This window comes from Mus musculus, chromosome 15 (assembly GCF_000001635.26).
Source record: "Mus musculus strain C57BL/6J chromosome 15, GRCm38.p6 C57BL/6J".
NCBI lineage: Eukaryota > Metazoa > Chordata > Mammalia > Rodentia > Muridae > Mus > Mus musculus.
The window spans coordinates 25,839,276-25,863,736 of NC_000081.6; the positions used below are offsets into that span (position 1 = coordinate 25,839,276).

General features: G+C 46.4%; 1 protein-coding gene and 1 pseudogene across 1 annotated transcript in view; one reads left to right on the plus strand and one right to left on the minus strand.

Moving 5' to 3' along the window:
- Positions 637–1,376, minus strand: Gm4824 (predicted gene 4824; annotated as a pseudogene).
- Retreg1 (reticulophagy regulator 1) overlaps positions 4,023–24,461 on the plus strand; it is a 130,399-nt gene continuing 109,960 nt past the window's right edge. Inside the window, exon 1 of the mRNA NM_001034851.2 lies at positions 4,023–4,337. Within this exon, the coding sequence (NP_001030023.1) occupies positions 4,069–4,337 (269 nt within the window). The 5' untranslated portion in view covers positions 4,023–4,068. The remainder of the gene's footprint in view (positions 4,338–24,461) is intronic.

Genomic DNA, 24,461 nt, shown 5'->3' on the forward strand with positions numbered 1-24,461 from the left:
ACAGATATTTCTGACTTAGATCGTCTTGTTTTTACAAGCACCACAGACAATCAGCTGGACGCAGGAAGCAAATTACTTTTATGTTTCTGGCACTAGACCAGGAAATAGGGTCAGAAAAGGCTGTGAGGTGGGGTCGAATCTCCTTTTCCGCTGTTACTGCTACATGATGTTCTTATTGATCCGTGCTTAGAGTCAGCTATTAGGTCAGTGACTAAAAATGTCCAGAGAGTTAGGAATAAGGAGTAGAAAGCTGGGTAAGCTAAGGATAGAAATGATTGGAAAATGTTAATCTACAAAAGGTCTATCTACAGCAACGATGATCCATACAACACGTTCAACGACTCCTTTTCTTGAGAACTGTGGAATCACTGCAAGAATCCAAAAGGGAAAGTGGAAACACACACACACACACACACTCGAGCATGTGTGCAAGGTCTTGCTGGTGTGTTTCTGGCTCTCCTGTGACTCAACTTGATTCTGCCTAATGAGACTCTCTCTCTACATGGGAAGTTACTTATTCCCTTTGTCTTCTGTAACAAAATTTCTACCTACTTTTAAAAGAGAAAAACATGAGTCCCTATGTGCTTAATGCTAGCCTTTTCAAGACCTGTTGGTTTCTGAATTGTTCTTTTTTTTTTCTTATTTAGTTTTTATTCATAATCATAAACTTAATTTTGCAATCCAGCTAGACTTGAAGGGGAATGAGGAAAATATGGAACCCAAAGAACTTCAGTGAGAGCAGAGATTACAGGACATTGCGAGCAGATGGGGTAGGGACGCTCTCCTGAGCTACAGAAGGAACGGTTTGATGGGTAAAACGCCCGCAAGTCAAAAGAAATTAGAGTTGTCCACAGTCGGAAATGGTGATCTTCTTGCTGGTCTTGCCATTCCTGGACCCAAAACGCTCCATGGCTTCCACAATGTTGATGCCTTCTTTCACCTTCCCAAAGACCACATGCTTGCCATCCAGCCATTCAGTCTTGGCAGTGCAGATAAAAAACTGGGAACCGTTTGTGTTGGTCCAGCATTTGCCATGGACAAGATGCCAGGACCTGTATGCTTCAGGATGAAGTTCTCATCCTCAAATTTCTCTCCGTAGATGGACCTGCCGCCAGTGCCATTATGACATGTAAAGTCACCACCCTGGCACATGAATCCTGGAATAATTCTGTGAAAGGAGGAACCCTTATAGCCAAATCCTTTCTCTCCAGTGCTCAGAGCTCGAAAGTTTTCTGCTGTCTTTGGAACTTTGTCTGCAAAACAGCTTGAAGGAGACGCGGTCCAAGGGTTTGTCATCGGCTATGATGTCGAAGAACACAGTGGGGTTGACCATGGCTGCAGCAAGCGGCGAAAAGCGACAGTGGCGTCTGCAAAGCCTGAATTGTTCTTTTTTTTTTACCCATCCAGTAGCTACAATTGTTTCCCTCTCTTTCATATTTGGGAGGGGGCAGCTTTCTGGCTTCTTTGTCCTTTTCTGATATATATTGTCTAATTATGTAGCTCATTAGTATTCATGACTCTATTCCCCCCCAAAATTGTCAAAATCAAACAAGAGTCTTAAATTTAAAAAAAAAAACCCACAAGACTTGTTTTTAATTATTTGAGTCAGGGTCTCACTGTATAGCTTTGGCTAGATTAGAGCTTGCTATGTAGACCAGGTTGGGCTTGAACTCATGGAAATCTGCCTGCTTCAGTTTCTGCTTCTGCCTCCCAAGTGCTGAGATTAAAGCCATGCGCCACATCCAAGTTGCTGCAAGCAGGGAACAAGAATTACTTTACAGCTTCCATCCAACATTAGTTTTCTGTGCTCAGGGCTGAATAAATTACGTGGGCATCACAAAGTAACTACTCAGTAATACCAATTTATGTGTCTCCACCAGTGTCTCCTTGCATTCCACAAGTTTTCAGTAATTATTAGAGGTCAGAAGTAAAGGAGGACATAGGGATAGAGGGATTAATCCAGCCTTTGTCTGAGCAGCCTTTTCTCTATAGTATTTTGGTGGGGGGCGGGGGACGGAGAAGAAAACCCTTCAGAAATCAGAGCTATTCTGGAAAGATTCATCATTAAAGGGAGACAATGAAGATGGAAATCACCCATAGCAGCCAGAGGGTAGCTTTTTGGTGACTCCCTTGCCAGCAGCTTTTACTGCATCCACAGATCCAGACAACAGATAATTAGAATTCAGGGGGAGGAGGAACTCGAAGAATCTTGTAAACTTGTTCCTGAAAGTTTATCAGTCCTGGGTTTGGACCACAGGGACACCAGTTCTACAATCCCACCGCCCTGCGTCCTCAGCTCATGTCCCTGTCAAGTACTAAACAAAGCCCAAATCACATCAAAAAGCATCTTTATCCACCCCAAGCTCCTCCACCAAGGCCAAGAAGGTCCCACATTGGACAAAGTTCTTTGGGTGGGAAGGATGACTGAATTGTTCCCATACTGCCTTTTCCTTGCTTCCAGAACCTCTCTGCATGGAGCTGTCACCCGGATGGCAAGTTGTCATTGCAGAGTAACAATGTCCTTGAAGAAAACAATGACTGATCTATACCTGCAACTCATGTGACCTTTTCCCAAGCAGAACTCCCAACAGAGAGCCCTGCTCCCTCTGGCCACGCCCACCGTGAGTCTCTGAGCTTTAACAAGTCAAGAGCTACATCCCAAACCCTTCTGAAACCTGATTTTTGGATGCAGTTTAAAGGAGAAATCTCTTGGCACTGAGGATTTCCATCACAGCGTTTATCAATTGTAAGTGATACCTTTTGGACTGTGAGTCTCTTGCAGGTAGAAGTCACATCCACAGGACCCAGCAGTGTACCAGGCACACAGTGGGTGGTCAACCAACTTTTGTGTGAACCCTAGACTTGTGATTCCTTCAAATACAACATTCATTTAGATAACTGTCCACGTCTAGCCTGTAATGTGTAAATAAATGTTTACATTCATAGACACAGAGGCCCTCTAGATTAGCATTACAAACTTTAACCCAGGGGCGGTGGTCTCTCTTTGCTTTGAGAACGCACCAAATTCATCCCGTGAATGCAGGCTGGATACAGAGTATGCCCAGAGGATACCAGGTACCCCTGATGCATCGACTCTCATGATTGCAGGAGGGGATTTCATTCTAGAGAAACGAACAGAGACTGGACATGCACAGCAGTCCTTTAGTTTTTCCCACAACCAGGAGAACCACATGGGGAGCTCCGGTATTCTTCGACCTCTGAGGCCGCCCTGTGACAGGCACATCGGATCTACTGAAACACCTCTAAAACTTGGCACACTAGCAGAGGCAGGCCACAGGCCACCCTCTGCCTTCTCTGCTTCCTGATCAGCTCAATGACATTCTGCAAAGAACAACTCACTTAACTGGAAGCGACTTTCACCAGCGTGTGCCCTGTGGTCTGGCGGGTCCTCACTCTTGAAATCAGAGGGCCAAACCGGTTCTTCCTTGACTCCAAGTGTGCTTTTCTTCCTTTCCCAAGTCAGCGTTTCTATCTGACACAGTTAGGCAGGGTGTTCCTGCAAGGGACCTGGACAAGGGCTGAGTCCTAAGTGCTAAAATACATGGCCAGGGGCACCCAGCTATTTTCTTCAATACTAAAGGATGGACGACTTGTCTGCTCTGGCTGGAGAAAGTGAGAATGCACCACCTTCCCCCTTTTAAAATCCAAAGCCCAGACTTCCCTTGGGGGCGAGTCCTCTACCTGGCCCCCTCAACTGGAAGGAAAGAGGAAGTATTTTCGTTGGTCCCAGGCTCTCCAGGGACGCCGCCCAGCTAGCACCCACGGATCCGAGCCCAGGATGTGCAGCCAGACCCAGGGCGGCCCCGCCCCTACACGAACTTGACCGCACCCTCTTTCCCGGCGCGGCCAGGCCTGACGTCACAAGGCACCCAGCCGCCAGCACCCCGCGGTGCGCACCCTGCGCCCCGACCGGTCCCCCGTTGTCTCCGCTGCTCTCCCGACGCTCACCGCCAGGCGCGCGCGCGCGCGTGCCCGCCCACCCGCCCGCCCGCCTCCCTCCCTGTCCCCGTCCCCATCCCCGTCCCCGCCAGCAAAACACCGCTGAAGATGGCGAGCCCGGCGCCCGAGGAGCACGCCACACAAGGATGCCCGGCTACCGAGGAGCAGCCGCCGCGGCCTGGAGTTCCCGGAGAGGAAGCAGGGCCAGAGGGCGCGGGGCCGCAGGTGGAGGAGGCCGCCGGGAGGGTGGCCGCCGCCCTGACCTGGCTGCTCGGGGAACCCGTGCTGTGGCTGGGCTGGCGCGCAGACGAGCTCCTGAGCTGGAAGAGGCCGCTGCGCAGCCTGCTCACCTTCCTGGGTGCCAACCTGCTGTTCTGGTGAGCGCTCGGGCTGGGTGGGGGCGCCCCAGAGGGCAGGTCACCTTGGGGCGCCCATGGCCGGATGTGGCCTGGCTGGGGGGGTTGCGGGGGCCTCTGCGGTGGAAGTGAAGCCTGGTCCCACTTGCTTGGTCACCTGTCTGAAACAGGTAGTCACCCATTTCAACTTTCCTCTAGACGCACTTCCCTGTGAGTGGCTGTCACCCTTGCTGCGGGTGTCCAGTCTCCAAGGGGAGGTGATGATGGTCAGCTGACCCACGTGAGCTCCTGTATCTAGGGATGGTCCAGAGCTCTTGAAAACTTCGGCCCTGGTATTGTTAACTCTCAGGTCTTGACCTGTACTTTCAAGTATGGGGGGTTCAGAGGCCCGAGGGCTTGAATTAATTTTTTGCACCCGCGGAGGCATATCTGGGCCACCTTAGGTACATTCTATATGCTGCTGCCTTCGTGGGCCACCAGAGATGGGCAGTGAATGATTTGTTTTTCTTTCCCCTGGAGGGTAGGGTTTACTGTCTTAGATCCCAGATGAGAAAGCAGGAGGTAAACAAACAGGTGGATTAGGTACAGCGCCCCGCCCCAAGACTGCACAGCTGTGGGGGTGGGGTGGAGGTGGAGGTGGGGGGTGGGTGGGTAGTAATTTCAGAGAAACTCCAGAGGGAATAGGGGAGGGATTTTCTTTGAGTAGCCCCCAATCAACAGGTTTGCCTCACCAGAAAGTGTTCTGCCTAGGTAAGCATCAGGCAGCGTCTGGCTCCATCACGGAACCATGAGCCGTATCGTCTGGTACTAGTTCATCAAGGGGGAAAAAAAACCTTTGTTTGCTAAGTGCCTTCATAACAAACAGGGCCCTCGAAGTTCCGAATAAGCAGTTTCCCTAACAAGTACCTATTTACAGGACGTAGGTTTCTTAACCCCAAAGTTGGGAAATAAATAAATGCATAAAAAGAGACGTAGCCTGTTATTTTTTTCTTCAAGATTAATAACTTGAGCAACGTGAAGGATTTTCTTCAGCTCCCCGCTGGTCTTGGTTTACTCTGAAAACGAGCTGTGTCTTGTTGCTGTCTGTGGATGTTAATTAGCTTTGGGTCTCTCAGTCTTGCTGTTTCTGGAGTTTAACCCAGGTCTCTATCCTGTTGTAAAGTTACCGTAGCCATTAAATGAAGAGGTTATATCATAGTGAGCTAGGCTGGGCAGGACACCAAGTCTTAGGGCTGGGTCTCAATGATTTACTAATAAGCAGCCTGTTTTAGGTTTTAAAGTTTTATTTACTTAAAAACACCACAGTTCTGAAGCTTGAAGGTACAAAAATGTAAACACTTTGAAAATCTTCTCCCTTTGAAAATCTCTTTCCCACGCCCATCTCGGCTTCTCAGCTTCCTCCCAGAGGCCACAGGGGCAGCTAGCTCTCTGAGTTGTTGTTGTTTTCTTTTTTTTTTTTTTTTTGGATGGTGCCTGTTTCAGCAGAAGTTCTGTGTGTTGTGCAGACTGTGAGCTGGCACACTAAGGATGGGTGGACGCCTTGCTGAGTACTCCTTGTTGTTTTCAACGCATAGAATTCCTTTCCAAGAGTGTTGAACCTCCCCAAGGAGGCTCAGCTGTAGTTCAGAGCATGCACATTTTGAGTGCGATAGCTGAGTCTTGTAGTGTGTATCATTTTGTACATATTATGGAACCGTTTAAAGGGTGAGTCCCACAAGAAAAACAGTTGGGTCAGAGGGCATGTGCCCTTGCATTTTCATGGCTGTCACTGTATTGTGGGTATGGCCGCCATACTGTTGTTGGGATTCTACCAGATTCTTTGCTCCCCGGCAGTGGGTGTGACAGCTTGCTCCTCTATGCTTTTGCCAAGAAGCTTCTGAAAATCGTTTTTCTCTTGTAAATCTAGTAAGGGGAAAGGGTACTCCGGGATGGTTTTAAATTTGCATTTGTCTAAGACTGAATGCTTTTCTTGTGTTCCAGGACACTGTGATTATCTTTTCTCTGCAGTGCCTATGTATCTGTTACAACAACTCTGGTTGTTTCTTCCCTTTAGACGTGGATCTTCTTATTGATTTACTGGAGCTCTTTGTATATGATGGATTTTGCATAATTAATGTAAAGAGTTGCAAACATTTTTCTTGTGATATGTGTGTGTGTGAGAGAGAGAGAGAGAGAGAGAGAGATAGAGAGAGAGATTATGTTCTGTTCTACATCTGTGTGTGTGCATATAGTAGAGGTCAGAGGGCCTCTTTAATTGCTCTCGTTAGTTTTTTTCCAACAAGCTTTCTCACTAACCCTGGAGCTCATATACGTGGCTGGGTTGATTGGTCACTGAGCCTCGGGGATCTGCCTGTCTCTAGCCCTTCATGTTGGAGTTATAGACACACACTGCCATGCCTGGCTTGTATGTGGTGCTAGAGATCTGATTGCTGACGTGACAGGCACATTCCTGACTGAGCCACCTCTCTAGCCTCCTTATGACGTATTCTTTCAGAACCATTGTTGGAACCATTTTTTGTATAAATAATTAAAAAGTATATTTAATATTCTCTCCTGCCCGTCTTAGTTATCACTCTGATGGGAAGACAAAACAGTGGCCACAGATTGAACCTGGTTAGGATCTTACTTGTTTTCTTTTTCCTGTTTGCAGTAGCTGAATTCCACGCATGCATTTGCTCTGACAGAGAACCATCCTGCTCTCAGAATCCTGAAGCAATTGCTGCTTTTGTGCTATAATCCACTGGACTTTAGGACTTTTTTTAATTGATGAATGACTGGTTTTGAGATCTTCCTTATTTGTTTCTCTGAACTTAAAATATGCTGCTTAAAGCCTAAAACTTAAAAAAAAAAGCTAGTTTATATCTTCTCAAATGAGCCTATCTTTGTTTTCATTCCTTCTTTCTCCCCAGCCCCCAGCCCCCCAACAGTATTTTACTGTGTAGCCCTGTCTGTCCAGGAATTTGCTTTGTAGAACAGGCTGGCCTCCAACTCCTAGAGATCCACCTGCCTTTGTCTCCTGAGTGCTGGGATTAAAGACATGAGCCACCATAAAAACAGGTTATTACTCTGTTACCCAACTGGTCTCAAAGTCAAGATCATCCTCCAGCCTCAGCTGCCTAAGCGCTGAGCCCAGGTGTGAGCCATCATTCCTGGTTAGAGATGGCCTCAGTTGGTCCTTTAATTTTCTGGGTCCTGGGAATGCTAATGCTTTTGTTTTCTATGAAAAAAATATGAATAAGTCAATATATTAAAAACATAATGGGCTGTAGAATTCGACCCTAACTCAAGAACAAACAAACAAACAAACAAACAGAAAACCCCGATTTTAGCATAAGCAATGGGCGCTTCATTGATCATTGCTGCTGTTCCAGTGTTGTGGAAGTTAATTTTGTAAATATACAGTTTGTATAAATGTAATACCTGGTGCTAATAATGGCTTTCAGGATTTTGAATTTGACTCAGGAATTTTGACACTGAATACTTGGCCCATGATCTACAACAGTAGTTCTGTGCATTGGAAAGCGGGGATTGAAACAGGTGCCAGCAGGTTGGATTATCTCTAGTATATATTCAGCAAATGTTTGGATGGACATTTTGAGGAAGGATAATTCACTTTGCGATGGTCTGGCTGGGGCAGCGTCATTGTGGATGGGAGAGACTTAGGGTCTTAGAGCAGAAGTGGTTTTAATAGATCTTGGGCTGGGTTAATTGTCTAACTGTAAGGAATATACCCAGTAAAGAAAGACACCTTTAAAGACATACTCAGTATTTCATGTATAAGTTAGTCTGGTAGAGAAAAACACCTAGGGAGTAAAACGCCAATGAGGTTGACAAGGTGCTGTGGGGATATATTTGGGGCACAGTGCTTGTCAGAAATGCCATTTTTTATGTTTGAACTTAATTTTTCTTTAAGGACTATTAAAAGATGTCCCGTGAAATGTGCATAAATATTAAAATGGATAAATAAATTGGTGGTCACTTATTCCTACCATAGACAATTCATTGCTGTGAAGAGACACCATGACCATGACAACTCTTACAAAGATTTAATTGGGGCTGGCTTACAGTTTCAGAGGTTCAGTCCATTATCATTATGGTGGGACGCATGGAAGCTTGAAGGGAGACATGATACTGCAAGAGTTCTACATCTTGATCTGAAGGTTTCCAGGAGGAGGCTCTCTTCTGCATTGGGCAGATCTTGAACACTAGGCACTCTGAAAGCCTGCTTACACAGTGACACACCTCCTCCAACAAGGCCACACCTCCTCCAACAAGACCACACCTCCTCCAACAAGACCACACCTCCTCCAACAAGGCCACACCTCCTCCAACAAGGCCACACCTCCTAATAGTGCCACTTTCAGCAGGCCAAGCTTTCAAACACATGAGTCAGTGGGGGTAAAACCTATTCAAACCACCACAGACAGCTGCACAGCAGTGAAGATAAACAATGGGTCATTGCAGTTGAATTTTACAAATGTAGTTTGGGATAAAAGAAGCACAGAGTGACAGTCTTGCAGTGTTGCAGACTGACTTAATTTAAAGTTGAAAGATGTGTGTGGAAGTAAAGAAGACTGATTTTAATGACGCACGCTCAGGAGATAAGACTGCAACCATAGTGTTCTTTAATCAAACATGCATATATGTTCTTATATATGATATACATAAGAAAAATGCTAGCACGTGAAGAAGTGCCAAAAATAGATGTTTAATCATTTCATGCTGAAGTAAGATTAAATGTAGGCTGCATAGAATTCCAGTCTTTAGAAACAAGGTTTCCACAATGGTAACAAACTGGCTCACAGTTCAGTAGTCCTGGGACTGACTATACCAGGCGTCAGAATACACGATCTTACTCATTTAACGTACAAGGAACACATTTCCAATATCCCTTTCCTTAATTTTAAAAAATAACTAAAATAACTTCATAATTTCAAAGATTAAAAAAGCAGAAAAGGATAAGCATTTTAGAAATCTTCCCCATGCCTGGCACTGAGCCTTCTCACAAGGGCAGCTAGTGTTTTACAGTTTTAAACTCAGCTTGAAGTAAACCTGGTAAAACAGAAGTGACGGTTTACTTTTTAAAAGATTAATGTTTTAATTTCTAATTGTGTGCGTGTATGTGTGTGTGCGCGCACGTGTGTGTGTGTGTGTGTGTGTGTGTGTGTGTGTGTAAGGCTTCTTTTTGTGCATGTGACTACATGTGCCTGTGAAGGTCAGGTTACTGGATCCTATGGAGCTAGAGTTACAGGAGATTGTGTGTCACCTTAAGTGTGTGCTGGGAATCCAACTTAGGTCCTTTGCAAGGGCCGTATTTTCAGCTGAATACTTTTTTTTTCCCCTGAAACAGGGTTTCTCTGTGTAGTCCTGGCTGTCCTGGAACTTACTTTGTAGACCAGGCTGGCCTCGAACTCAGAAATCTGCCTGCCTCTGCCTCCCGAGTCCTGGGATTAAAGGCATGTGCCACCACACCCGGCAGTTTTAAAGAATCAGTTTTTTAATTTACACTAAAAAGAAGATATTGTATGTATATAAGAATATGTACATGTGTGTATTTCCGTATATGTGTGTTCATATATATGTGATCACAATGGCAATCAAGACTTAAAATATTCTCTCACCTTGTGTCTTAGTTACTTCTCTTTTGCTGTGACAATAACACCATGACCAAGGCAACTCATAAAAGAAAGCATTTATTTGGGGGCTTTCTGTTCCAGAGGGCTAGAATCCATGACCATCACGGAGGGGAGCGTGGCAGCAGGCAGGCAGGCAAGCAGGAAGGGCAGGCAGGCAGGCAGGCAGGCAGGCAAGCAGGCAGGCAGGCAAGCAGGAAGGGCAGGCAGGCAGGCAGGCAGGCAGGCAGGCATGGTGCTGGAGCAGTAGCTGAGAGCTTATATCTGGTCAACAAGCAAACAAGGCAGAGAGAGCTTGGTGAAACTGACTTAGGCTCTGAAACCTCAAATCCCACTCCTAAGACTGTACCTCCTTCAACAAGGCCACACCTCTAGCAAGGCCACGCCCCAACAAGGCCACACCTCCTAATTCTTCCTAAATAGTTCCATCAACTATGGCCCAAATGTTTATATGAACCTAAGGGGCCCATTCTCATTCAAACCACCACGAGGCATTTAGGTCTGTTTCCTGTCGGTCCTCATTCAGGTTCTGATCTATTTTAATATGACATCAGTCTCCTTTCCTAAAGTTCCACGTGACGATAGCATATGGCATGCTGTCTTTTGTGCCTGATGTTACTGAGTTTGCATCAAGTTTTAAACTTCATTCCTGCTGTGTGCATCAGTTATTTGGTGTTTTGTTTTGTTTTTATTTGAGACAGAATATTTTTTGTGTGTAGCCCTGGCTGACCTGGAACGAGCTCTGTAGACCAGGCTGACCTCAGACTCACAAAGATCCATCTACCTGGGCCTTCTGAGTGTGGAGATTGAAGGCATCTGGTGCATGGTTCATATTTATTTATTTATTTACTTATTTACTATTATTATTTTTACTGCTGAGTGCTATGCTATTTTGGAGGAGTGCGTCACATATTGGCTTCACCACTTGCAAGGTGATATTCCTATGAAGAATTTTCATGCTTGCCCCTTATTATTTAGGACTATTAAAGTTATCGGAAAGCGCAGGAACGAGTCTGGGAGGGAAGTGGTAAGTGGTAACCTGGACTTTCTTATAGACTCATGCAGTGGCCTTGCATGACGAAGGAGTGGAGCAAAATGCTCTTCTTACAAGTCCCCATCCCGGCCGTGATTCTGAAATATTATAACTATTAACACAGCCCCTCTTTTGAGTCACGTGTCTCTGCATCTTAAAAAGCGGCTCCGATCAAGCTTTCAACTCACTATTGGTGACCAACTCACTATTGGTGAAAGTCTATGTAGAGGAATTGTTCTTCATGTCTCGCACCATGTGAAGGTATTTCCTTCTATCTGTGGAACCATTAAAAATGCAGTCAATGGCTATTCTTGAGACGGCTACACAGGGACACAGCTCGCAGGGGACCTTGGGCCCTTGGACTTTTGAAGCACCTTGGGTACATTCTGGAATGCTGATGGGTCCCACTGAGTGTCCTTGGAGTGCCTTCTGTGGCGTTGGTTCAGAAAGTGGCACATTCCAACCTCCCACTTGGTGTCAAGCATGCCCTCCCCCCCTGCTCTGATGGTTTCCTAGCTTGCAGCATGAGCATGCGCGCTAGCAGCAGCGTTTCCTGCTGGACAGCTACGCCCCAGGCCTCCCTACCCAGCATTCCTGGAGGCGGGCTGGAGCTCCCTGGGCTTCTCCGGCTCTTCAGGTTACTGGGTACACATTCAGGTTTGCGTAGCATCGGGTCTGAGCACTTTCTGGAGTTGTGAGTCCTCTTCTCTATAAGATACCATTTCTATTGCTGGCTGACTCCAGCTTGTGCGCATCCTTAGCTGGGGCTACTGGCTGCACCTTGGTGAGCCCCTTGGTGATATCTGCAGTCACCAGTGGCTGCACTGTAGCCACCAGCATCCCAGTCCCAGACGACTTTGGTGACCTGTCAAAGTTTGGCAATTATAATTATTATAAGATATTTTCATTTCTAGCACCTCATTTACATCTTATTAACATGCGTATCATCCCCATCCTACACAAAAAGGAACTTAACTACCAAGAATGACCGCCTACGCACTGTTCAGTAGGAGAATTTGCCATGAGGGAAATTGGTCTACACTTGCCCTGCCCATTGCAGCGAGCAGCAGGTTCTCAGGGACCCCTGAAATATGCATAGGAAAGCTGTTTTGCAACCCCTTTGCGTCGGACAACCCTTTCATAGGGGTTGCCTAAGACGATTGGAAAATACAGGTATTAACATTACTATTCATAATAGTAGCAAATTACAGCTACAAAGTAGCAAGGAGATAATTTTATGGTTGGGGGTCACCACAACATGAGGAACTGAAATTAAAGGGTCCCAGTGTTAGGAAGGTTGAGAACCATTGGACTGGAGTGACTCAGTGCTTTTCTTATGTGTATGGCATATGCATGTGTGCCTCTCTCTCTCTCTCTCTCTCTCTCTCTCTCTCTCTGTTATGCAGTCACCTGTAGTACAGTGGACCCTTATGTTGTATTACCCCTCTGGCTTATGTTGTGTTTTATTTTGATGCTTCCACCCTACCTAAAAGTTTCACTACAAAATAACATTAGAGACAGTCACTCCAATGACACCTCTCTTTTATAAAAAGGGAAGGAGGGGCTGTGGGACAATGGACCATCCAGGAAGCTTGTTAAGGTAGAGCGGGTCTGAGACCCCAGAACTCAGGTACACACCTGAGATGGTTGGAACCTCCCTGCTCCCTACTGGATTCCTGGCTGGGAGCATGTGCCACACTCTCCACATCTGTCACTGTAGGCCCAGACAGAGTTCTCCATGCTAATGAGGTACTCAGAGGCCCTCAGGTTTAGCCAATAAGCTTTCCTTCCCGGATATTCTTCCCTGCAAAAGGGATTTAATCTCTGGTCCATCCTGAGAAGTTGGTACACATCCATTTTTCTATGATGAAAAATGTTATGGGCAAACGTGGACTGTCTCTTTTGTTGAGAACTGCTGTGGAGGACCATGGAGAAGACCTTTGCCTACAGACCGGCAGCCTAAGTCTCCGATAGAAGGCCTTTCTGTGCTTCCAGACAACCATCACTGCTTTCACTACTTACGCTGATGAGCTAAGCTGGAGTTCCCATTCCCCTGGCTAATCACTGTCCTCAGCCTGTGGTCCTCCAATGGCCCTGGCCTTGTCATGGGTCCATCACCCTTGATCTTTCATTCCTGATTCCTCTGTGTGACACCCCAGCGGTGACTGGAGGTCTGGGAGTCAGGGAAGCCCACCTTTGTCCCCCTGCCCCTCCCATCTCAGACTAAGTTTTCCCACCCCCTGAGCAGTGTCTCAGTGCTTCCCTAAAGCCTAACTCCGATGGTGGCTGCCTGGGATAAGTACAGCCAAGTTCCCCTTGGTTCGTCCCCCCATGGCATGTCCCACACCCTCAATGGTGGGGCCAGAACGTGGACTCACAGTCACCTGTGAGGTTATATGTGGACGTCAGAAGTCAACACTGGGTGCCTTCCTCTGGTACTCTTAGTTTTTGAGACAGGGTGTCACACTGAACCTGGAGCTTGCCATTTTAGTTAGACTGGCTGCTGTTGAGTTCCTAGGAGCTGCTTTGCCTGTCCCTGTCCTCTAGAACTGGGGTGATGAGCAACCACCACTATGCCTGGCTTTTTCTGTGGGTGCTGGGATTGAACTCGGGTCCTCATGTTTGCATCACCAGCACTTTACCTATTGAGCCATCTCCTCGTGTCCTTGATAAATGAATTTTTATTTATTTTTAGTTTAAATGTGAAGCGTCCCGTGTGGTTAATGGCCATCCTGTTAGATGCACAGTTCTTGACGATAGGTATACGAATGAGTCATGAAGCATATCCGTTTTCATAAATTCAGCATCCATTGCTTAAAAGAATACTGCAAGAAAACTCAGATCATATTTTCTAATATTACATAATGACAGTTAGTGATTCCAGGACAGAATAAAGACACTGTTGTTGGAAGGTCGGTGGTTGTTTTTGCATCCATTAGAATTATTTTTTTACCTTACTAATGCATCGAGTCAAAATTCCTTGTTTTTCCAGGCAGTGGTGGCGCACACCTTTAATCCCAGCACTTGGGAGGCAGAGGCAGGCGGATGTCTGAGTTCGAGGCCAGCCTGGTCTACAGAGTGAGCTCCAGGACAGCCAGGGCTACACAGAGAAACCCTGTCTCGAAAAAAACAAAAAACAAAAACAAAAAACAAAAAACAAAAAAAATGTCCTTGTTCATCCTTTGTGCTGGCTTGAATAAGAAATGTTCCCCATAGTCTCGGACATTTGAATAGTTGGTCCCAGTTGATGGTGCTGTTTGAGCGATACTTGGAAGGTGTGACTTGTAGGATAAGGCATGTCCCTGGGGCTATTCCAACTGTGCCCTCTCTGCTTCTGGTTTATGGTTCAAGATGTGAGCCCTCAGTTTCCCACTGCAGCCACCCCTTCACTCCACTGTGAGAGACTCTAACCCTTGGCACATATGCCCAAATAAATGCTTCCATGAGCTGCCTTGATTGTGGTGTTTTACCACAACAATAAAAAGAAAGAATTATATTTCTCTTTGACCTGGGTTACCAGAAGACACATCTGAGCGTATGTTCAGTCTGATGCAGGGTCCAGGGATGGAGCAGAAGTTCAAGGGCTACACTTGCCCCTGAGAGGGTTCCTTCTCCTGGGGAAGGCACTGCTGGTTCACCAAGTTGAACCAAACAGCCCATCCTGGTTCTGAGTTGCATGTCATAGTCTCCAGGACTTCATAGCTTAGGGCAAACTGCAGATCTGTGTAGTCTGGCAACGCCAGTGCAGGCTTTGTGTAGTGTGTTTCATAGGTTTAAAAGAAGGAGTCCGATTTTACAAGTGAGGTTAATGCCAGGAGCTTTTGCCATAGGTAAACCAGGAATGAAGAAGGCATGAGCTCTAGGTGCTTGCAGACTGGGGGGTGGGGGGGAGGTAGGGGGGCTGCATGGACCCCCCAGGGATGTGACTGGGGGAGTTGGAAGGATGATATGGTATACAGGAAGCAGTAGAGGATCCGAAAGGCAGATGTGTAGAAGATGTGTGGTTCTACATAAGGTGGACGGTCTTCCTCTAGCCCTAGTATGGGAGAGCTGCTTTGAAAGATGCCTTCAAAATAGCGAGGACTCAGTCCATTACAAACAGCTCTAGCCCTTTAGATAGCAAGCCTTCAGCAAGTGTTTCTTGAGCAGTGGCTTCCTGATGGACACAGTAGGTCTTTGTGAGGCCGCCTCGGAGGCTCGGTACCAGCAAAAGCAGGGCTGAACTCAGCAGCTCGGTGCTTATTTATTTATTTTTAAACCAATCAGACTGCCTCTGCGCTGTGGCAGCCACGAACCTCGCTCAGAGCCGCCTCTTAAGTCAGTTTCGGTGATTTTTGCACGGATTTAACTAATCACTTTACCTCAGCTTGTCTGTCTTCTTACCTTGTTCTGTGCAATGTTCTCAGGCTGCGCAATTGATCCAAATGAGTACAAGTAAATGAGGTGTGTCGTTATCCTTGCTGCTGGGAATGGGATGATGACACATGGTCTGAGCCGCCCCCCCCCGGGGGGGGGAACGAGGAGGGAAGCAAGTGAGTGACTATGTGTGAGATGGGTTATGCTGTAAATGTTAAGCTGTCACACAGGAGCCAGAAAAGAAGCTGTAGGAGTTTTTAGCCGGTGGATAAAAAGATTCCAGGCTTTTAGAGTGTCCCCTAAAAATTCTACATGCTGGAAATGTAATCCTCAAATTCATCTTAATGGGATTTGTAAGTAGAAACTTGAGGTGGCAATTAGGGTTAGGTGACGTCATAGTGCACGACCCCCCCCCCCCCAAGGGAAGGCAGCCCAAGAGCTGGTGTGCTTGCTCTCATATTACACTGCAGCAAGAGGCCCTCACCTGGTGATGGCGTCATGTTCTTGGGCTTCCCTGCCACCAGAAGCACAGCCGAGTAATATCTTAGTCTTCAAAAATTCTTCTATCCGTGGCTATTCAGTTAGAGTAACGAAATAGACCAAGAGAAGAGAGTATTGGGATTGAAGGCGAGGGACACAGGCTGATCAGTACGAAAAAGGTGCAGTTGACCTGCTATTATTTTTTGACTTCTGAGTTGGTATATGGAAACAGAACACAGCAGCGGTCTTGAATGTCTTCATATAGGGAAAGAGACAGAAATGGGGGCGGGGGTAGCTTTATGTGCTGGCTGGAGGGAGGATGTGTGGGACGTCAGTTTATGAAGAGGTTGTTATTGGACTATCCTCACCCATTCCTTACGTCACAGCACTAGGGACAGAGCCTAGCTGCTGTAGCACACACACAGGCTAGCCAAGTGCTCTAATGCTGAAAGATATATCCAGACCTTTTAAAAAAAAATTGAGACACGATCTCAATTAGTTGCCCAGCCTAGCCTTGAACTTGTGACCCTCCTACCTTACCTCTTAACTAGCTGGAAGTAAAGCCTCGTGCCGTCAGGCCTAGCACGTTCTTCCTTTTCTTTAGGGAGAGAAAGTGTGCCTGTAGCTTAGAACTTGATGCTGCACTCCTACCAGATTCTGCTCACCAGCTGTCTACTCACTCTCCATGTGAATTAGGCGAGCAAGAGCCAGGGGAATGGGGACCAGCTAGGATAGGCTGGAGAATGCTTGATGGGGGAGGGGAAGGCTGGATGAAGGTGCTTTCAGTGTAGGTGGGAAAGACGAAATGGATTCAGCTAAAACAGAGGGTTTAAAATCTGAGAGGGTTGATTCATTTGGTGGTGCGAAGTGGGGTTAGATGACCCCAAGTGGCTGGGAATGTCAGTTATCAACTTGAGGGTCATTGGGGGTGCACCCCGTTACGGGTGCTGTCCAGTCTGGGGATTTGAGTCTTGTGGGCCTGTGACTTCCTAGGCAGTTCCTTACATAGGTGGCTCTGGGTCAGATCCAAGGACTCATGCTGGAGGTTTGGGCCGAGTGGAAGTGCATAGCTGGGCTTGTTGCAGTTTGGCTCTTGCAGGTTTAGGAGTGTGTGAAAGTTCTGGGGAGCATTTGTTGGGAATGATGTCACAGGGAAGGTGCTGAGGAAGTCAGTGTCACCAAGTGGGGTGACTAAAAGAAGTGTCTTGGGGTCAGTTCCAGTTTTACATTTCTCCTGAGAAGCTAACAGGCCAGCAGTGAGAGTGAGACCCCCTTTGATTAGCATCCCTGGTTTGTTCAGCATCAGTTTCCACAGAGATCTAAGGAGCACAGACTTGAAGAGGGTGGTGTGTGTGTGTGTGTGTGTGTGTGTGTGTGTGTGTGTGTGTGTGTGTAGGGTTTACGATTCTCTATCATTTATCTCCTCCTTGCTACAGTGGCTCTATATTTCTGGGTCCCTGTGTGATTTATTCTCAGACTATTCCTGACTTGGTCACTGGGGGAGTTCTAGTAGCCTTAGAAATCCTTTCCCCCCACTATCTCTGAATGCTTCTGTCCTCCAAATTACACATGATTCTCAGGGACTGTGGAGGGCCATGGGGTCACTGAAGGAAGAGCTATGGTGGATGGGAATAGAGCCCCTACAAGAGAGGCTTCATGGAGCTCTTTCTCTTCTCCCACCATGTGGGGACACAGCAAGAAGGTGCCATTCCCAAATCAGAAAGTGAACCTCAGCAGATGCCACAGGTGTCCTCGTCTTTCAGTAAGTTTGTGGCTGGCATGCTGCAAAGTCGATGTCTTTCTTTGCTTAGCATCCCAAGGCAGCCAAGCCTCTTGAGTCAATGCTTAGTCAGATGCAGCATGACCTGCATCTCTGTGAGCTTTCTGTGTCCCCCCTAGCACTCTCTGGTTATTCTGCAAAATTCTGGATGTCCGAATGGGTGCTCTGAAGCAGAGTGCAGTTTGTAGAGAACGGAGCAAGAGAGAGCAAGAGTGTTGTTCACCTATGAGGAGTGGACTGGAAGGGGCTCAGTTAGAAGGTACCATTTCCTTGGGGATGGAGAACACCGTAGAGTCAGGTGTGCTCACGGTGGGAGTGGGAGGCAGCTCAGGGCATCTGACCACTCCCTGAAGGAGGAGATGGTGTCGGGTAGGACAAGGAAGAGACAGCAGGCTGAGGAGTCTGCAGAAGGCCTCTGGTGTGGGAAGGATTTCATCACAGTACAAATGATTCGGACATATGGGGTCATGGCACTTTTCTTAGCTTTATTTATATTTTATAATTTTCTCTGATTAGATTTCGAATCATATTCTGGGTGTCCCACCTCATTGTCCTTAAGGATTAATTTTTTTCCACTCAATGGAACAGTACTACATGTACAGTATTTGGGTGGCTTTTGTGTTAGATTAGTAGTGATTCTTTTTTGTATCATAAAAGATATAAAAACCAAGTCCATGCTATATCTATGGACCATGACACTGGGATGCTGGGAGCCTGAAGGTATTTGGGGATTCTGCCACGTGATTCTTGGTCTTGTCGATCTGAGTTTATTTGGAAATATGTTTGTGAGATGAGCATACAGTGCCCACCTGGAAATATACTGAGTGCAGGCCGCTCACGGCCACTCCTGACTGTGACTCCAGATATGGAATGTCCTCAGGGTTTATCCGAGCTGACAGTATTTTTATTTTATTAGAGTTGAGGCTGAGAACATCACTTCTCATAACAAAATGACAGAAGTATGTTTAGGGCAATTTTAAAGGTTGTTAGGAAAGTTGTCCTAATCCCTAGCCCAAAATCATTATTATTTTTAAAATGAAACTCAAGTCCCCAATTTAAACTTCAACTTAAAAAGGATTAAATGTTCTAACGTGACACAACCCCAAACATACTAAGTAGATACGAACGTGCTGAAGAATGGTGGTTGGCTAACATGAGAAGTCTTTGTACATCGCTAAGTTTCTAGTAGGAAACTCTCCACAGTAAAACACGGATATAGTGACATAGGATAATCTGGGGTTCACACTGAGACATTTCTGGAAGCTCTTGCCAACACCGGGTGGCATGTGCTCAGGACTGAGGCCAGGGTGACGTTGTGCAGTGCATCAGGGGAACACTGCTAGGAACACCTCAGATTCATTCCCCTCACTTTTGCAGGACTTCCCGTTCAGTCACGCACCCCCCCCCCTAAGAAGCTCTATGGTTGAAGGCTAAGTCAGCTCACTCCTCCACTGGAAACACCAGCTGTCTCCCATAGCTTTTCCTATGAAGCTTTTAAAGAAGGAAGTAAGAGATTTTCCTAGCACACAAAGGGGCTTAATTCCCACAGGGATCCCCACCTCTACAGGGACTTCCTACCCCCACAGAGGCCTCCCTCCCCTCCAGAAGTCCCCATCCACACGGAGGTCCCCACCCCACAGAAGTCCCACCCCCACAGAGGCCCTCCTCCTCCACGGAAGTCCCCACCCCCACAGGAGTCCCGCCCCACCAAGGCTCCCCCTCCCATTCTCACAGAAGTCCCCGCCCCCACAGACACCCCCCCCCCCCCCCCCGCAGATGCAAACTTTGTTTTCTGCTTCAGGTCTCCTTTACCAGGCTGGGCTACATTATGAGTTGTCGAGTGACCCAGTTTCGTCATATTTCATTTCCTCTTTGTGTTTGCCCTTTTGACCCAGAAGTGGCTTAGTGTCCAGGTAAAGCGATGTGAACTCCTGCCCGCCCGCATGCCTTGTGGGTCTGTGGGCTAGGGTGGAGGTGTTCTGATGCTGCCTTGCGTGACACTGCCTTTAAGGAGGGTGTTTGGAACACCGAGGGTGGGTGGAGTTGGACTTCCGGGGCTGCAGTGCCGGTGTTGGCATTGGCAGGGCACAGAGGATGTTGGGAGTTGTGTATGCACCTATCCCTCACTGGCTGAGTCACCACCATGCAGCCATTAGCTCCCCAAAGACCACCGAGACAGGGACTCAAGGATCCTGTTTCAAGGCTCTGTCACAGCTCATTAGCCTCTTCTCTGCTATCAGGCTTCACGGTCACCTCCTCAGCCAAGGTGTTTCTGTCTACCTGATCTGGGGCTTGTCTCTTACACTCATGTATTTTTCTGTTGTTAAAGCAGAATGCCCACAACTGGGTATTCATAAAGAACAGGGAGATTATATATATATATATACACACAATACATATATATGTACATATATTATATATATATATATATATATACTGTGTGAGAAAGGGTCTTACTATGTAGCCATGGGTAGCTTGGAACTCATTCTGAGAACAGGTTGGCCTTGAACTCACAGAGATCCTCTTGCCCCAGCCGCTGGAGTGCTGGGACTCATGTGTGTACCGACACACCTGACAATATCATGAATTTATTGATTTACATTCTGGAGTCTGGGAAATCCAAAAATCTGACAAATTCCAAGATGCTGTATCACACGTGATAATCCAAAGGGAGGGGAAAGGGAAGGAAGACAAACTGTAGCAGAGAAGGGGCCGCAGTTACTAAGGAACCCAGTCCTGTGGTAACCAACTAGTCCCCCATAGCAACGTTAGTGTATTCACAGGGGTGGAGCCCTTGACCTGAATCAGTTCTATTGCCTCATCTCCCAACACTGTTGCACTGGGAACCAAACTGTCAGCATATGAACTTTGAGGCACACATTTGACCAGTGACATTTATGAGTTTCTTTTTCTTTTTGCAGAAGGAAAATATTTTATTTAGAATGTTTATGTGTGATATATTAATAAACCAAGTTTTCCTAAAATGTATGTTGTAGAATATCTAAATACTTCATAAATCAGCCTTCAAGGTTGTTTGAAGTTAATTTAAGGTCATGTTTAGCAATCAAGGTAATTATGAATCTGGAGAAGTGCTTCCTTTAATCTAAATTACAATATGTAAAACCCAGCATACATTAGAATTGAATTATCAATACATGTCGGTGGCCCTGATGTATTAAACTGGTGAGAACACGGCAGATAGGATTTAGGATTTGACCTCATGAATTAATGGGATGTCCCTTGCCTAGTTCAGAGGGCTGTCTGTCAGTGCTTGAAAACAAAAACCTGCACTAGAGCAGAAAGCAGCCTTGTTTGTGTCCAAATACTGGTGCAGAGGCACACCATGCAGAATTTAAATAGTGCCCTCTCTTCCTCGCTCTGTATGCAACTCCAAAGATTGGGCCAAGGAATGTCTATATTGTCTTTGGAGATTTTTTTTTCCCAGTAAATACAACTTTACTTCAGAAAAACACAACCATTAAGACTTCATTTGGGCTTAATTGCTTGTTTTATACTTTATTCCTGTAAAATATCTGAGTACTAAAGTCTTTCAGGAGGTGAGTTAGGAGTAAGTTTGGGGGACGGAAGTTGAGGCGGACTGGCCTGGAACCTACCTTGACCTCACAGCAGTCCTCCCGCTCCAGCATCAAGCAGCTTCTGTTTCAGTTTCTGTTCTTCAGAGAATTTGCTAAAACTTGAAGGCATTTTATTTACTTCTCTGTGTGCTTTCTAAGTCTTAGAATCAGAACTGCAAATGTTGTCAACTTGACTTAGATCAAAGACAAAACTGCTGAGACAGAACCTATGTTATTGGAGAATAAATGCACATAAAAATCAAATCCCATCATATATATATGTGTGTGTGTGTGTGTGTGTGTATGTGTATATGTGTATATATATATGTATGTATGCGGATAGTTGTTTATACACACACACATACACATACAGAGATAAAGGAACAAAGTGACATATATACACATACACACATGGACATACACAGACAAGGCAAACACACATACACATGTATACACACACACACACACGTACACATGCACACCCACAAAGACCCATACGGACTCACATACAGTGTACGTTCAACTACACATATGCACATACACACAAGCACACATGTGCAGACACACACACACCTTAGACCTCTGTAACTTCAGTGGCCCCAGAGGCCGACTGTGCTCACTGTTTGCTGTGTTTCATGTCCCAGCCCTGCTTCTCTCAGCTCCATATGCTCAGCTATCTTACACTATCCTAACTATCATTCCTGGGATGCCTTAAGACTCAGCCACATCTTCACTTGGCACTAGAAGGGAGGCCCAGGAGAAAGTGGGGGTTGGAGAGAGTTGGGGAGGGGTCCCACTTCTTCTGGAGAATTGCTTAAGTACTGGTTTGTTTTGAGTTTTTTGTTGTTTTTTTTTTCCACATAAATTTTTCCTGCTCTGTTTCCACTGTGAATGTTCATATCACACTTTTTCATTAAATCGTTTTTGGTGGAGCTTAGTAGATGTCATATTCCTCCTCCTCTTCCTCCCTTCTCCTCCTCCTCTTCCTCTTCTCCCTCCTCCTCCTCCTCCTCTTCCTTCACTCTGTCTGTGTGTGTGTGTGTGTGTGTGTGTGTGTGTGTGTGTGTGCGTGTATGCACACATGTGTATGTGGAGAACAGAGGATAACCTTGGCTGTCATTTCCCTGGAGCCTTCCCTCTTCCCTCTCCCAGGCCTGTAGCTCACAGCTACGTGATGATGTAATGTGGGATCTCACCACATAGTGTGTCTTGGTGGCCAGGGGACTCCAGCTTTGCCTCCCCAGGGCTGAAATTCTAAGTGCAGGCCACCATCCTATGCCTCACCTGGCCAGTTTTTATGCATGTTATGGGGATTGAACTCGGGTCCTCATACATTCAGGACAGGTACCACACGGGACTTTCCCGCAGCCCGTTACTTCTTAGACAAGTTTGCATGGCTGCTGCTCTTAATATTTCTGTTGATCTTTTAAACTCTCCAGCATATCTAGAAAATTTCTTCTGCTCAAGAGTGACTCTGGCTGGTGTGTCAGACATCGCAATTTCTCTGTTATCCCCACACTCCAGCTCCCACTTGTAAGTGACCCTTTGAGGGGTGGAGCTTGAGACCCCTGCTCTGATCTTGTCTGATGGTCCACTAGTGGTTTCCCAGACCTGCTCTCCGCTGAGGACATCGGTGTCTTCCTCTTTTGTTTTCTCCTATGCGGATGTGGTGTGTGTGTGTCTTACTGGACCCCTGAGATTACTTCCCTGTGCTTGTTTGTCAAACATTTTTATTTCTCTTTGTTTTTTCCTGGACTCATTCTTGGTACTCTACTCTGCAACAGGAGCACGCGCTCTCTGGCTTTGAGAGAGCACAAAGGAACCACGTGTGTGTGTGTGTGTGTGTGTGTGTGTGTGTGTGTGTGTGTGTGTGTGTCTGTGTGTGTGTGTGTCTGTGTGTGTGTCTGTGTGTGTGTGTCTGTGTGTGTGGTGTGTGTGTGTGTGGTGTGTGTGTGTGTGTGTGCAGAAAATATCTTTAGCTCAGCCTTGATGATTGCTGGGTTGGCTTGATTTAGAATTCTGTGTCTCAAGTTTTCTTTCAAACTGGAAGCATTTCTGCTCTTTCTCTTCCTCCTCCTCCCCCCCACCCCCCCCTCGTGGGCACACACACACACACACACACACACACACACACATCTGTGAGTTGGATGCCAGGCTTTGCACATGCTGGGCAAGTGGTCTGCAGCAGCTTCACTTCCATCCCTCCCTCCCATGGCTCTTTCTTGTGCCTCAGAAGTCCTAGAGCTCCTGGCATCATTTCTGCTTCAGCTTCCCAGGTAGCATGGAGGCCCGAGCCACCAACATGGCCTGGTTTGCATTTGAATAGAGATGGATTCCCTTTTCCTTAGAAAGCCTCTAGAAACTTCTCTGCTTCCTTGGCTTCCTGACGCTTTGTCCCAGCAGACACCTCCCATCCTATTTTCCTTCACTGATCTAGGTTTCATTGGCAAACTCAGCCCTCCAGTTGCAGGTTTCCTTACAATAGTGAGTTGGTTTCTGTTGTTACATTTTTAAGTTGGATTTGCAGTTTTGTTCTTCTGGAAATTGCATGAGTCAAACCTTGGGCTTCTTGGGTGGTTCCTGGTTTTCTCAGCATTTGTCTCTGGGTTTATCTCTGTTTTAGTTCTCCACCGGGATTCTCTTATCGCTCAGTCATTTAAAGTTTATTGTCTTACTTTTAGTGCTATGACATTTTTTTCTCATTTTTGATTTCTTCTTTTAGAATGCTTTATTTTTGTTTCTGGATTTGGGCTTTTGGCTTTTTCTCCTGGAGAATTTCAGGGGACCTGATGAGGTTTTCCTGTGTTCATTTGCTGTTCCTCATTTTTATGTATTTAGTACTCTGTTCTATGTTGGAGGCTCTCTCTAGATATTTAATAGGGAGTCTTAGATCCCTCTTCCCATTTCACAATGAATGACAAAAAACAAGGTGTGGTTTCCTGCAGCTCACCTGATGAAAATCCCTCTGCATCCTGAGAGAATGGCCTACCCACTTTTGGAATGGCCTGACTCACACATGCCTCCTGTGGCGTCATAGCGGGTATAGAAGTGGTAGAAGCCTGGCTGTGTTCTGGACACTGAGTTTGAGAGGTGGAAGGGATGAAGATGGGGACTCTGGAATCAGAGTGATAACTGGTACCCTCTCCCCTGTTTCCAGGGCAGTTCCTATACCCCTCCTCTCTGAGTGTGAAGACTATTCCTCAATGTTTTCAGAGAATAGCATTCTATCTCTGTAAGGGAATAAGAGGGCATCTCTCCTGAACTTGTAGTGTGGGTAATGAGATGGGA